General features: G+C 37.7%; 1 protein-coding gene across 1 annotated transcript in view; it reads right to left on the reverse strand.

Moving 5' to 3' along the window:
• LOC122805490 (ras and Rab interactor 2-like) overlaps nucleotides 1-17,185 on the reverse strand; it is a 1,218,761-nt gene that overhangs the window by 53,493 nt on the left and 1,148,083 nt on the right. Inside the window, exon 10 of the mRNA XM_044075679.1 lies at nucleotides 14-180. Within this exon, the coding sequence (XP_043931614.1) occupies nucleotides 14-180 (167 nt within the window). The remainder of the gene's footprint in view (nucleotides 1-13; nucleotides 181-17,185) is intronic.

Here is a 17,185-nt window from a genome sequence, read left to right on the forward strand (position 1 = left end):
GTGCTGCACTTACCTGAGAACTGGCAATAGGTGGTAGGGCAGGGTATTCTACTCTTCGCCGTCTGTGCCACTGCCTCAGTGACTGTCTAAACTGTGAGGTCATTTCTGTTTTTTTCCGTTTTTCACAGTAATTCTTCAGTATGGTGAGACTAGCATCCATACTAGTTAGGTAATATCCACCTAGACCCAGAACAGCAAAGGGTTGGTTGTCTTTTTATGATTATAAATAAACTAAATACATAATGGACTGACTTTTCATCAACAGTCCATGCACTGTAAAAGAACTGCAGTGTGTGTGTGTGTGTGTGTGTGTGTGTGTGTGTGTGTGTGTGTGTGTGTGTGTGTGTGTATGAAAATTCATTCATGCTATGCTATCAGTGACTTATGGAGGATTTGTTAGAATACATGGACAAAGTGTTTAGACTGAGTCAAACCAATATTATTTTTGCTTGTATAATACCAGCTGAATTGCAGACAAATGCTCAAATAATGGCAATCAGTGAAAGTGAGCAGTCACTGAAGAAGTTTGCTGTGGCCATTGTTTGCCCTTTGCTCCAATGTGCAGTGACTTCAGATTTGGATTTATGTTCAGGACTACTGCAGGGGACATTGTTACCGGTATGGGGGAATACCCTTATGGAAAAATAAGGCTTTTTGAAATTAGTTGATTTCTTTGCTTGATGATGACTTACTTTTCAATGAATTAGCTTTAGATGGTCAGACATTAATTTACCTAGATTAAAATCTATAAAACATTTTACCAGAGTTTGTACAATGGGCTTAGTCCTTTCTAATATCAGGACTTTGGTTTCAGTATTAACCATGTTTATGATGTACAACACAATATCGATATGGTAGGATTGTTCTGTGACATATTCTGTCATGAACAAAGGTCAAAGTGACTGCAACAGATAAACACAGCATAAATGAATATGGAAGGGTAAAGTCTTAATTACAAATGTGTAGTGTTTGTAAGAATATGTAGATTAACGAGAGCTGACACTTAATGTAGATTCAGAAAAGCATGCAGTCCTTTTATTAAGTAAAACAATACAAAGTATAGATTTGGCTTTGGGGTAGAACTAAGAAGGTTAGGGTGTTTCAGGCTGTGTATGTGTCCATGATCTGCACATTCAGTATGCAAATGTTTACTTTACTTTTAAATGAAAACCACAAATTGTTTAATTTATTTTATTTGTTTACTTGTTAACAAAGTAAATGAACTGGTCCACAGATCATTTTCATTTATGATCTAAGTTAAAATGCACATAAAAGGAACTTTAATATAAGACAGACAACATTTAGCAGCTTCTGTTATACATAAATTGTTAAATACATTACTATATTAATACATATAAATATATTACTATATTAATTCATACAGATGATCTAACAAGTATGGAGATGTGTAGCAAACTGAATAAAGCAAGATATAGGGTTGGAGGTTATATTTATAAAGAAATCAAAGGTATAATGAAATGCAAAACTGTACCATAATAATGGCAAATTTAGGTACATAGCCATGAGGCACTTTTCTATACCACAGACCATTTACTGCCCATAGCCCTACCATACATTTAGCTCAAATTTGTCTGAATATTGGTAGTGTTATGAGATGGCCTTTTAGAAGTAAGCTGTATTGTTTAGCGTTAGGAATAAGGATAGGGTAGGGGTTAGCATGCATAACTAAGGTGAAGGGGAGCTATTTGTGTGTGAGTGTAGATGTGTGTATCTATAGATGCACAGCTAGCTAGTTTCCAGTTATGCACTGCTCTATAATCTTGTTAAACCCTGAATTTTATTTATCTAAAAATAAATATATGCGTATATGCATCAGTCTATCTCTCTCTCTCTCTGGATATATACATACACACATATATATATATATATATATATATATATATATATATATATATATATATATATATATATATATATATATATATATATATATATAGAGAGAGAGAAAGTAGACAGAGAGAGAGATGCATATATATATATATATATATATATATATATATACATATATATACACACACACACATATATATATATATACACACACACACACACACACACACACACACACACACACACACACATATATATATATATATATATATATATATATATATATATATATATATATATATATATATACTGTGTGTGAGTGTATAAAATGAAAACAAATAACTAAATTGAATAGATTTTATGTGTGCATTCATTAATTTATTATTGATTATAGGAGCAGTACAGTTCAAGATTATGGGGAACTGGATCTTATCCTTGCACTCTCTGCACAACAGATTACTAAATCCTGTATGATGTCTGTCTGATTTTTTTTTTTTCGGGTGCTTTTTGCTGCCCTACATGCCAACCATCAGTCCCACCTTTCTATAAGTCTTAGCCCAGTAGCTCAAAAAAAAAAAACAAACAAAAAAAACAAATATGACAATTCTAAAATGTCAGGCTGAAGATATTCCACAAAACAGACAGGAGACTCTCTTAAAGGAAAACTTCAACTTACAACTCAAAAAAACATGTTTTTTTTTCAATGTATTTTTGTTTTCTTGAGTTATTTTAATGCCTCAAAATCACTCCAAGTGCTTTTACAATTTTAATAGCTTCCCTCAAAATGGCGGATGATGGGGCCTGCCTTGGTAACATGATCTTTTTTTCTTGCTTTCATTCCTTCTTCTCAGTATACATTTCAAGTCCTCTTTATATGAGTCATGATAGACATAAGAAAATGGTGTTGTTTTCTCATGCCATCAAGACAGAATGGCAGAACTGTGAAGCATTGTCATCTAAACACACCTTCTGTAATAGAGCTCCTTCTATGTTTCCCTAACTGAGCTTCATTTATGTGTCTGTCAGAGCTTGTTCTATGCTATAAATAGCTGTTAGCTACTTCCAGCAAAATAAAGTAAACAGCAGGCTTTTGTAAAGGGATTATTTGTTTAGTTCTAAAAGAATTGACAGACCTCCCCCCCCCCACACTCTCATGCTGAGGTGTGAAAACTGTCACTGCAGTAAATGATTTACAGGTGACAAGTAAACTAAGTCTGACTGCTACTTCCCAATACCTTCAGTGGGAATAATTTTTCTCTTTCAAGAATTATGCAGAATTAAAATGTGCTTTACTAGTTCCTTAATTTTGTTTGTCATCTTCACCCCCATTTTTTCTATTTCATATTTATTTACAATTTCATAACCAGGAAAGTGAACTGGCCTCAGAGCCCTTTTCAGCCAGAATTCAGGCTGCATTGGCAAAGATAATAACAACAACCTCAAAAGCACAGTCAGTCCACCAAGGCATTCTACTTGTATGTGTTATGACAGTGAAGCTATAACAGTAGCAGTGTTTCTTAGTAGTTCTCAGCATGCTAATAAAACTGACTGCTGTAGCCTTCTGTCCTTCCCCACCAGCTAGTACAGTAATCCTAACTGTCCAATAGACAGTATACATTTAATTCGGATCTCTGTGATTAAAATAACCATTAAGCATCCCTCTCAGTACTTTTTGCCTTTGTTTGTATCACTAGAGCCCCACCTGTTTATTTGCATCTCTATACATCCCCTTCATTGCTAATGTATCTCCCTACTCTAGTCTGTGCACAAACTGGCTACTAATAAGCAAGTCAATGTGAAGACACACTCCCAACCTTAATAAACTTTGTTGTCTCTTCTCTTCTTCACTTTACAGGTAGAGTTTGAATTATTTCTCACCCCCCCCCCCGAGGCCTTCACTGATAGATTTCCACTGGTTGTATCTCTGGTTTGGCTGGTTTCTTTGCATTCCACCTTGTTTACACCCCTTGTGCTATCCCCTCCCCCAATACCTAGTCTGTATTAGAATCCTGATGAGTATGGGGCCATCTTTAAAGTACTAGTCTCCCACCAGGACACAACTGCTCTTCAGCAATTGAATTATGTTTGCTGGTAAGCCATTAGACCTCAGAAATTTGTTAAAGGGTTCAGATTTGTAAAGTAACACTTACCTTTTGCTGCCCATTACTCTTGTCTTGGTGGGCTCTGCCCAGCTCTGTTTGCCCTCACTAATGCTAGGGCTCTCTATGCTCCCCTGCCCTGCCCCAAATTCCTTCCTGCCCCCACTGCCTCTACAATTATAGTAATCGCAGCCAAACCCACATATCAACCTCATATCATCTCCACCAATCACAGCTGCTCAAGTCAGATCACATTACACCACACCCACTTGCTCCACCACACAATACTCCCAACCACTCTCATTCCCACTATGCATTATTACATCACCCCACACTACTTACCCATCCGCATATAGTGTAGCCCTATAATTCCTATCCACACCTCCCCCTAGAACAAACTAAATTTTATAACCATGACTATCACACAACTAAGTCTAGTCTGCCTTCTCATAATTTTTTATAACTCCACAAGTTATCACTCTAGCAATATCCCTAAACTTAGTAGCACAACACTATATTATGCACTCTCATATATAGACACCTCACCTTAGAATAATATCTGCTCACAATTGTTCAAGAACTGCATAACAGACCAATTCAGATTTAAACACATATGCTCTCATTCCTACTACAAAAAATGCAATACTTTATCACACTCATCACCAAACTCCAAAATCTGTATCACCATTTTAACACCAGGCTCACCATAAGTGGGGACATCCACCCCAACCCAGGCCCAAATCCATTCTCTCCAACACAAACTACTCCAACACAATTGTCAAAACATAATACCCCCACTATCTTCCTCCCTGGGCAAATCAACAACAGCAGCAAAACCAACCATCTTTTAATGGTAAATATTAATATTAGAAGTATCAAAAATAAAATACTTGAACTCCAGGCCACAATAGCACACTATTCCCCAGACATAGTTGCTTTAACAGAAACCTGGCTAAATAAAAACATAACTAACTCAGAAGTTTTCCCTACAGGCTACAATATCATTAGGCAAGACAGACCACTTCGTAAAGGGGTGGAACTGCCGTACTGTATAAGTCCAACTTAACTTTATGTCAAATACCAAACTCCTACCCCTCCCCCAATAATTGGGACATACTTATCTCACAACTTCAACTTCACCCTAAAAAGGTCATCACCACAATTGTGATATATTCCACCTGGTAATACACCTGCTAGCCTTGAAGACTTCTTATCCTGGTGTTCTTCCACATACTCACAAGAAACCCTTATTCTGGGGGATTTCAACCTAGATTGGTTCACCTGTATATCAGAACCACCAAGTAATCTAATAAATCTCCATGGCTACCAGCAGCTAGTCCAAATTCCAACTAGATTTGAAAAAAAAGTGTAAAAGGGAATCCATCCTTGACTGGGTCCTAACTAGCAATCCCACATTGTATCCCCACACAGGCAGTCTTCCAGACACCTTAAGTGACCACAACATAATATATCTTATACATAGTAGAACAAGCATATGCTTGGCCAAAATCCTAGAAAAATGCATCCATACCCAGGTGCTAAAATATCTCCTAGACAGCAACATCTTGTCATCTACTCAACATGGTTTTAGACCTGCCCATAGTACCACTACAACCCTCCTCTGCTTCACAGACACAGTAATCTGTCTCAAAAACTAAGGCCTGCAGGTGTCAGCTCTTTTTTTTGGATATGTCCAAAGCATTTGACACAGTCTTGTACCAAATTCTGCTAAACAAACTAAACCAATATCACCTATCAAACTCCACTCTTATCTGGTTCCAAAGCTACTTAACTGACAGGTATCAAGCTGTGAAATGGGAAAAGTCTCTCTCTCCTAAGCTGCCCATAACTATAGGAGTCCCACAGGGTTCTATCTTAGGACCACTACTATTCACAATCCTCACAAATGACTTCCATACCTCCACACATCATGCATCTATCATTCAGTATGCAGATGATACTGCCTTAATCTGTGCTGCACAAAATATTCCCACCCTTTTGCAAACAACTCAACTAGCATTCTCTGACGTTGAAAACTACCTTACCAAAGCCCAACATATCCTCGATCCAAAGAAAAGTCAGCTTATGATTATAACCAGTTCTAACAAAAACACTGATAACAATCAATTCACCATCTACTCCACAAATGTTACTCCAATCGCTCCAGTAGCGCAGGCTAAGCTACTGGAAATAACCATAGACTCCCACCTAAAATTTGATAGTCATCTCAACTTAACTATTAAAAAAGTACATGCCAAACTGGGATCACTCTACCATATCAAACTGTTTCTTACCAACAACACAAGCTCGGCCATTGCTCACTCCCAACTTCTATCCACCCTACTATATGCATCTCCCATTCTGACTAATCTCAACAAAACTGAACTAAGCAAAATAGAAGCCTGCTATAACAGAACTGCCCACTTTTCTGCAAATTGCTCATATAGAAATCATCACTGTACTGCTTTGAGACAGCTCCACTGGATTGAACTGCCCAACCTCCTAACCTACAATCAGCTCTGCCTCTGTCATTCTATCTATTACCTCCCCAATAAGTGTCCTGCCCTCAAAGACCTAGTACAACATCACTCAGCCAAAAGGCCTCTTAGATCATCAAGCAAACTACTAAGTGAGCAACAGCTACAATAGCTTTTGAGACAAACTATATAATAGTTCAGCAGCTAAAAAATGGAACTCTCTCCCCACTAGCATACAAAACACATCGTTCAAAGCTTCCTTTAAAAATCTCATTAGGCAACATCTCAAGCAAAGATGGCAGTTCCATGACTGCTCCCCAGGCTAGTGAAAGCAGATAAGGTACACATACTAAACCTAGTGTACTTGATAATAGTTTTCACTCTTACTCACAAACACTGGCTAATGTACAATGTATGTACTGTACCTGTGTACTATGTATGTATTATACCTATGTTCCAAATTTCAGCTGTACACCACAAATCTATTAATTACCTTTATTTTTAAATTAATATTTTCTTGTTTGTTCTCTCTACTGTAACTGCTGATGTGCTGCATACCACTGTAACAACATGTCTATTATAATTTGTGTGTATACTGATCATGTTTAAATATCTAAATGTATCTGTAATTTTTCTGTGTGGAGCTTTTTCTCCCCGGGCCTCTCCTGAAAAAGGGCATTTTCGGCTCAGTCAGACACCCTCAGTTAACAAATGGAAAATAAATAAAAAAATAAAAATAATAAATGCACTTAGCAATACAAATAAAAAATACTGACATGAAAACATTAACAAAGATTGCATATGCAACCCATAGGCAATGTGTGGAAGTGAGTAAGTAAAACATTAAGCAACATTAATAATGCTTAACTCTACTATGTTAAGTTTATTATAAATAACAAATTGTATGCACCCGTATTGCACGCGTGCACATGCACACACACACACACACACACACACACACACACACACACACACACACACACACACACACACACACACACACACACACACACACACTATATTTTGATATGGTAAACCAAAATAAACTTATCAATATTCTCTCCACTCTAAACCTCAGTTCTTCCACTATCACATGGTTCCAAAGCAACCTATCTGGTCGACTGCAGGCAATCCATTTGCAAAACCAGGTTTCTTCTCTTCTTCCAGTTGCCTTAGGAGATCCTCAAAGCTCCATCCTTGGGTCATTGCTATTCTCTCTATTCACAAACCAGCTCACTGCCTCTGCAACAAATGCCTCGTTAGTACAATATGCTGACTCCACCCTAATATGTGCAGCCCACACACTAAAAGACCTCCACACCATAACACAAGACTCCTTTCTATCTGTTGAAATATGGTTCACTAACTGCTGTCGCATTCTTAAGCCCAACAAAACAAAACTCATTCTCTTCAGCCCAACAATATTCCCTTTACCGTAGTTACACAGAGTCAGATGCTTACCCCATGCCTAGGACAGATGAAGCCATAGAGCAGCTGGGTGGGGTTAAGTATCTTACCACTACTGATCTTACCAAGGCTTACTGGCATGTCCCCTTGAGTCCCAGTGCTAGAGAGAGGTCACCCTTTGTGACTCTTTTTGGCGTGTATGAGTTGATGAAGATGCCATTTGGGATGACAAATGCCCCAGCGACTTTCCAGAGGCTGGTAGATTGTATCCTAGCAAAAGCAGGAAATTTTGCCCTTGCTTACCTAGATGATATTGCCATCTTCAGCCATTCCTGGCAAGAGTACATTCAGCATGTCAGGGATAGACTACAGAGGGCAGGGTTGACAATTAAGCCCAGTTAGTGTCAGGTGGGTATGGCAGATGTCTCCTACTGGGACACAGAGTGGGGAGTGGTAATATCAGGCCAGAACCTGCCAAAGTGGAAGCAATTCAGGCATGGCCTGCACCTTATTAACAAATAACAGGTGAGGGCATTTGTAGGGACTGCAGAGTACTACAGAAAGTTTGTCCCCAGTTATAGTACCATAGCTGCTCCCCTCATAGACCTGACAGGGAAAAACAAGCCATATAAGGTAGTATGGACTCCAACATGTGAGCAGGCATTCCAGAAGCTGAAAGGAGCTTTGGAAGGGGCTTTGGGAGGACCCCCTGAGTTAGCCAGTCCAGATTGCAGCAAAGTATTTGTTGTGCAGGTGGATGTGTCAAACTATGGGGTGGAGGCTGTACTCAGCCAGGTCTCCTCAGACAGAGAAGAGCACCCAGTGGTAATTCTCAGTCATACTCTCCAATCCAGGGAGGAATGGTATGCAGCTGTAGAAAAGGAATGTCTAGGCATAGTGTGGGCATTGCCGAATCTTCAGCCTTATCTGTATGGAAGGAAATTCACTGTAGTTAGAGACCACAATCCCTTAACATGGCTACATTGAGCCAGCCAGCAAAATGCCAAGTTACTAAGGTAGAGCCTAGGGTTGCATGCATATGATATGACAATGCAGCATCGTAGTGGAGTTAGCAATGCCAATGCACATGGACTCTCAAGACAAGGAATGGGGTAACATATTCCCAGATAGGCCCAAACCTGTCAAGCAATGTTTCTCAAGGATCACTTGAAAAAACAAGCTTGAGTTTTCGGGGGGGGGGGGGAGGGTGAAAAAGGGAAATACTGCAAGCCCAGCTATCTGGAATTTTGTAAATAATTCTGTGTCATTTGTGAATATCGATATGATTTATACAGAAGTGTGTGCAAACTGCTGAGTTAAAATCTAACCACAGCATGCCCTATTGGTATAGAACAGGAATGTAACTGCACTATTGTGACTGTTTAGATGTATATGTTTAGTGTAAAATGGAACACAGGAGGTTAACTTGAAAACATTTCAGAGAAAATAGTTGAAATTAAATTGTTTCATAACCACGTAATAAAAGAGATGTTATCTCTCAGTTTCAGTGCAGTAGCAGGCACAATGTCTCGAGCTACAAGTTGTTGGTATTGTCCTGAAAGAGAAGTAATTACTAGGTTTAAGATGTAGAAGTGTTTTATTGTTTTATGACTTCCAGTATTTGCAAACATCTGAGAGACATGTATTTTTCACAGGGAGATGCTAAAATTCTGTTACTTTCTGACAAAGGGGGTTTACCTTGGGAACTGAAGTCTGATGTCATTGAAGCTAACCCAGCAGCAATATTTGATATTAATTTAAGAACTCTCTCAGAGAGAGACTGTGCATTTCATATTTTGTCTTTGACCTAAGAACATCAGCTGGAAAAGTCCACTCACCTCTGCACTTGCCTTGCTGGAAGAAAGTTTTTAGGGTATAGTAACTCTTTTAGATTCAGATAGGAATATAGTAAAGTGTAGCTTAGATGTTTTCTTTATTTATTTGAGACTGTCCTGCAATGTTGTTTTAAATATTTCCTGTGATTTTGAACTCTGATGTAACTGATTACTTACTGAGTATTGTCTTGTTCTTTCATTATTTATTATCAAATATATTTTTATTATTTATTACTAAATATATTTTTTTAATTGTGGCCGGTTTGTTTAGAGATATTTAAGCTCTTAGAGTACTTGCATATCTATTTGGTGACACTGTACATGCCGGTCCTAACTAGCCTTGCTCTTGGTCAGGCTACCATTTGGATTAATAGCAACACTACATAGTAGGATTGGACACCCTTTGCTAAGAGCCTTAAAGTAGCTGATAAGGGTTGGCTGGTTGTAGTGAAAACTATATTATAGTCTGGGCAGAAGGGGGCATAGCTTGTAAACCTGTGCCAGCCTTTCCCAGGTGTTTGTGTGTGTGTGTGTGTGTGTGTGTGTGTGTGTGTGTGTGTGTGTGTGTGTGTGTGTGTGAGTGTGTATAAATCAAACCTCAAGCAGTGTGTGTGTCAGCTACTTGGGCATGGACAAGAAGCACTGGTTGGACAAAGAGGGTACTGGAAATCTTGGTTTGGCCACTCAGCTGAATTCTCAACCCTATAGCTGTGTCAGTGGGGATTCTTATTAGGGATCTGGAGAAAGAGGGAGAAACCAGCACCAGACTGACTGTGATCCCTGTGTGCTCTTAAGCTAAATTGCACTTTACTGTGTCTGTGCACTTGTCATTTTCTACATTCCTCACTGTTGACAGTGGTGAGGATTGAGGCTCCTTGACTAATGGGCAAGTGCAGGGGAATCACAATAGAGTATGTATGTGTGTATATATATATATATATATATATATATATATATATATATATATATATATGTGTGTGTGTGTGTACATGTGTACAAAAGATATAAGTGTTTGTGTGTGTGTGTGTGTGGGGGGGGTGCAGATATAAACACAGTTAAGTACTTCTGATTTCTTTTTCTTAATGTGTTTAATGTAAGGGCACACAGCAAATGTATGTTAAAGTAAATTCAACTGCATATTATGGTTGCCATCAATGGTCACATTTCTTTTGTGGACTACAAAATCCTCTCTAACAATGTAACGACTGACTCAAAGTCAGTGATAATCTCTTACCATGGATCTGCGTGTATGAGCTATGCATCTCGCTCTGGGAGGATGCTACAAAAACGCATAAAAGCCCTTTTTATGAACATTTGCAGTGCACCTAGTTGATAAGGTTGCCACTTGTCTCCCTTTCTGTATTTCTGTCCTCTGTGTATGTGTGTGTGTGTGTGTGTGTGTGTGTGTGTGTGTGTGTGTGTGTGTGTGTGTGTGTGTGTGGGGGGGGGCTTGAAAATGGTAAATGTGTTGATACTTTACGAGAAAAAATATTTTCTGACTTTTCTCTAAATGTCACAGAAATCTTTGATAGCACATTTAAGTTATCTTAACATATAACTATTGTAAATAACCAACATTTAAAGCTTAACATTTCAATACTGTGTTGCTGCTTATATAAATTTGTTAGTAGCGGTGACAACTGCCTTTAAACCCTGACTGACCTAATTACTTTGTTTTGCTATGAAAGGGGATTAAGTTTTTCTCTTCTGTACAATAAAAAGAGTGAAAAACAGTTCCACACCTTTCTGTCTTTTATTATATCAGCTGTTGTGTTCCTGACATTCTCAGAATTAATTGCCCATCTAAGACTGACAGCAGTACCTGACCGGGTAAACTACAGTTTTAACTATGTCTATGATATGTCATGCAGGTGGAGAGAAATTCCTCTGCAAAGTATGTAAGAAGTTAAGCTTAAAAAATACATGGGCTTTCCTTCCTTTGATTCCAATTAAAGGAAATAAACATTTTAAAAAGTACAAGCATGTTTCCAGTACCGAAACAATACTTGAACCATATTGTAGGGAGAAAAGAAACCTAAGGATTGAGTTAAACTGTAGGAGAGGGTGGAGTTTTCCTTTAAATATAGAAGTCTTTCTTTCAGACTTATTTTTAATATTTGCATAAGAATATCCACATTACTTGTGTAAAGATAATGCAAGTCTCTCTAGTATTGTATTTTTTGATGATTCATTCTGACCTCATAAAATACTGCTTAGAGCAATTTTCCTTAGGTGCTTTTAAAACCTATTCTTGCATCAGATGTTTTAAAACCACTTCAGGAAAAAAAAAACTCAGTAACTCTGTGACTTAACCTTGGGCACTTTGTTGTTTTTTTTTTTTGAATCTTGTACCTTAATATTTTACCCTCAGATGAAGTAACATGTCAACATATTATTATTATTATTGTTCTGATATTTTTCCTCCTGGATCACCCAAAAATCTAACTAGATAGATAGATAGATAGATAGATAGATAGATAGATAGATAGATAGATAGTTATACATATATTTGCTTTCTGGCTCTACTCTTATTTCCTTGTTGTAGAATTTTCTTCAGCTCAGTTTCAAGGACCACTAAAAGTTCATTGTTTAGTCTCATTAATTTATTTACACTTTATAATAAGGCCATTTTAAAGTCTTATGTTGTTTTCTTTTCTGTACTAAAAAGAATCACAACAGAATCACAGGATTAAGTTCACTCCTATATCCTCTGGCAATAGCAACAAGTTCTGTTATATAAAATACAGTTTTTCAACTCTGTGAATCTGCAAGATTATTTCTGTACAAGTCAAATTCAAATGATTAATTACATATGTATACAATAAAAGTCTTCTGTGTAAAACTTTCTGCAGAAGCTACCCAAGCATCAACAAATAATATGTGACATCTTGAAGCCGTTAGAGAATGCAACAAATAATCTCTGACATTTTGAAGCCAATGAAGCAGCATCTAAGCTGCAATGCAGTGATGTCCCTAACAATGCAGCCCACAACAATTATGATCTTTGTTTGATAATGTGGATCAGGTAAACTGTAGGGGAAAAATTCCAGTATTCAAGCAGGATTCTGAAAAGCAACTGGATCCTGTATATCCAGACTCTATGTCTTTAAACCTTTTTATGTACTGGCACGAGTCTGTAATTTTTTATGATGTTTACCTATCAGATATTGGCAATGAATCCAGTCAATGCTGAAGGCACTAGAGAGGCCAATTATCTGCCAAATCTATGCATAATTTTCACTGCACAGTTGACATAAAATGTCATTTGTAGCTATGTGTTCACCACTGACCAGAAAATGGCAATAATGTTCCTCTTCAGCTTGCAGCTGATAGTGCTTTACCCATCCAGACTTCATAGTTCTAATATTTGTGCCATTTGCAGTGCATGGTCCTAAGAGCTATGCTGATGACTGCACCCTAATATGTGCAGCCCCCACACTAAAAGACCTCCACACCATAACCCAAGACTCCTTTCTATCTGTCGAAACATGGCTCACTAACTCCCATTTCATTCTTAATTCCAGCAAAACAAAACTCCTTCTCTTCAGCCCAACAATATTCCCTTTACCATACCTCACTTTTAATATTTTGTCTAAAAACAAAATGATGATCACTCCAACAATCCACACTAAACTACTTGGAGCAAAATTCACAATAACTTGACATTTGATATTCACATAGCCCAAACCATCAAGAAGGTTCACAAGAAACCAGGTCTCCTGTATTGGAACAAGCAATTTCTTACAAAACACAAAAGCCACTGCAGCTCAAACACATCTCTTATCTACCCTTCTCTATGCCTCCCCAGTTCTAAACAATCTCTGCAAGACTGACGTAAGCAAACTGGAATCTTGTTACAATAAAGTTGTCAGGTTTGCAAATGAGGCCCCATATAGGACTCATTACTATACATCTCCAAAACAGCTGAACTGGCTCAAACTTCCTCAACTGCTACAATTTAATCAACTAACCTTTGCACACAAAATATTCCATCACCTTGAGAAAATCCTTGCTCTCCAAAATCGAGTGCAACCACATGCTACTACTAGAACTCTACGCACAAGTAATCAAAACCATCTAAATACCACCAAAACTAATAATGATGTTGGGAAGTCTCTCTTCTCTAATACTAATTTATATGGAATAAGCTACCAACCCCAATGACCTCCAACTGCTCTACTACACAATTTAAAAAGCTCCTTAAGTCACACTTCATGGACACTTAGTTATTTTCTTGAAACTCTCCTGGGTAAGCACCTCCCTAAAATTGCTGCAAATCATTGTGCAAGAATTAGGAATTTCATAGCAACAGTTATCATCGACTGTATAAACTTAGCTTTTTAGCATTTCAAAGTGTTTTTACTCATTGATTTTCTCCTTCAATACATTTCTACTCTCCACTATTACTTAACTGTTATTCTCAAACAATCATGCTTGTTACTAATTGTTTATTTGTTATTCCTGTAATCATTGTTACTTTATTTCTATCTAATCATTGTAACTTTCTCTTTATGTACTCACTTGAATTCTTGTAAATACTGCAATGTCTGCAAACACTGATATGTCTGTAATTTGAGCTTTTCTCACAGGGCCTCTGCTGAAAATGGACCTGTGTCCAGTCAGACTTTCCTAGTAAACAAATGTAAAATAAAATTATATATATATATATATATATATATATATATATATATATATATATATATATATATATATATATATACATATATATATATATATATATATATACATATATATATACATATATATATATATATATATATATGTGTGTGTGTGTGTGTGTGTGTGAGTGACAGAGAGACAAAGGCAAATACTGCCAGCCCAGCTATCTGGAATTTTGTAAATAATTCTGTGTAATTTGTGAATATTGTTATGATTTATACAGAAGTGTGTGTAAAGTACTAAGCTAAAATGTAACCACATCATGCCCTATTGGAATAGAAAAGGAATATAACTGCGCTATTGTGACTGTTTAGATGTATATGTTAATGGAAACTGGAACACAGGAAGTTAACTTGAAAAAATTCAGAGAAAATAGTTTAAATGAAATTGTTTTATAACCATGTAGAAAAAGCTATGTTAGCTCTCAGTTTCAGTGCAGTACCAGGCACAATGTCTAGAGCTAGAAGTTTTTCTGTATTGTCTTGAAGGAGAACAAGGTTTAAGATGTAGACGTGTTTTATTGTTTTATGACTTCCAGGATCTGCAAACATCTAGCGATATGTATTTTCACAAAGAGATGCTAAATGTTTGTTAATTTCTGACAAAGGAGGTTTGGCTTGGGAAATGAAGTCAGGTGACAAAAAGTGATATCATCCAAGCTAATCGAGCAGTAATACTTGATATTAATTTAAGAATTTTGTCAGAGAGAGAGACTGTGCATTTTGTATTTTGCTTTGATATAACAACATCAGCTGGAATCATCCACTCTCCTCTGCACTTGCTGTTTTAAGGGCATAGTCACTGTTTTAGATTCAGATATAATATAGTAAAGTGTAGCCTAGATGTTTTCTTTATATATTTGAGACTGTTCTGCAGTGTTGTTTTAAATATTTCCTGTGATTTTGAAGCCTGATATAACTGATTAATTACTGAGTATTATCTTGTTCTTTTATTATTTATTATTAAATAAATTTTAACTTTTTAATTGTGGCTGGTCTGTTTAGAGATATTTAAGCTCTTAGAGTACTTGCATATCTCTTTGGTGACACTGTATAGGCCACTCCTAAATATCCTTGCTCTTGGTAAAGACTACCATTAGGATTAATAACATTACACAGTAGGATTGGACACCCTTTGCTAACAGCCTTAAAGTCGCTGATAAGAGATGACTGGAGGCAGTAAAAACTACCTTATAGTCTGGGCAGAAGGGAGCATAGCTAGTAAACTTGTGCACGCCTTTTCCAGCTGTGTGTGTGTTTTTATATAAAATCAAATCTCAAGGAATGTGTGTGTCAGGCACTTGGGCAGGGACTTGAAGCACTGGTTGGACAGAGAGGGTACATGAGATCTTGGTTTGCCACTCATCTGAGATCTCAACCCTATAGCTGTGCCAGTGGTGAGTCTTACTTGAGATTTGGAGAAAGAGGGAGAAACCAGCCCCAGACTGACTGTGATCTCTGTGTGCTCTTAAGGAAAATTGCACTTTACTGTGTGTGTACTTGTCATCCTCCCAGTGTGTATTTTCCCCACTGTTGCCAGTGGTGAGGACTGAGGCTCCTTGATTAGTGGACCAGTGCAGGGGTGTCACATATTAATTGGTTGGCAGTGGTGGGATATCCACATCACATATTACTTGGCTTGTAGTGGTGCTCTACATATTAGGATTCAGTGGTGTGGATATTGAATTCCTGTAGCCTGTAAACACTGGTCACTAAAGAAAGTGTTTTTCCTATCAATCAGCCACACAGTGAATATTCAGAGTTTCATATCACAATCGTTTTATTTTTTTGTTAGCTTAGTCAGTCAGGGATACCAGGCAAGCATGTCAACAGAGAAGTATGGTAAGCTGACAAGGAGCCAGTTGGCTGAGATGTACCAGGCTAAAGGACTAGTGCATGCCAACTTGGCTAAGGCAGAAATGATTGTAACCTTGGGCACAGCTGCATCGCAGACCAGCAATCCAGAGGACAACCAGTATGGCCTTGGAGATGTATCACTCTCAGAAAATGGAGAGTTCATCCATTCCACAGAGGACTTAAATCTTAATCTGTCTGGAGTTAAAGAGACTTGAACTGGAGGCCAAGCATTTGGAAATAGAAGCAGCAGTGAAACTGTAATGTCTGGAAGCCGAAGAGAATGTGAGGAAGAGGCAACATGAAAAGGAGATGCTGACTCTTCTCCAGGGTCATGGAGATAATGGGGAAGGGAGTAACGAAACCCCAGAAATAACAAAGGTCAGTAAATATCTTTCACAATTTACAGACGGGCATAATTTTGATAGTTGCATTCATATGTTTGAAAGGGTATATAAACAGTATAATGTTGACCAAAGGCTCTGAGTATGGTTCCTGACCCCCTTACTCCACAGTAAAGCTGCAACAGCTATTTCTAAATTGTTTGATACTGATTGCTTAAATTGTAATACTGTAAAAATCTGTCTTTTAGAGTGCTTTAAGTTAACACCTCAAGCTTATAGAAAAAAGTTTCATGAGCATAGACGCAAGAAAGACGAAAGTGTGCGTGAATATATTGCTGTACTAAGCACTTATTTTCATAGGTGGATGAGTGCATGTCAGGTCACCACTTGTGAAGGGCTGGCAGACCTTTTGGTGAGGCAACAAGCCCTTAGCACTTTGCCTGAGGACATGGGAATCCAGTTAGGTCATAGGCAATGCAATACTGTAGATGAGTTGAGGAAGAAGGGAGACCTATACCTAGCAAGCAGGGCATCACTTCACAGAAAGGGACACCCAGTGCTGCTCATGGGTCTAAGGAAGACATGGTGGGCAGCCCACACTGCCCCATCAGAGTCCACCAGTAGCAGGGGAAGATACTA

Source organism: Protopterus annectens, chromosome 6.part1, assembly GCF_019279795.1.
Source record: "Protopterus annectens isolate FY-2018-M chromosome 6.part1, PAN1.0, whole genome shotgun sequence".
Classification (NCBI taxonomy): domain Eukaryota; kingdom Metazoa; phylum Chordata; order Ceratodontiformes; family Protopteridae; genus Protopterus; species Protopterus annectens.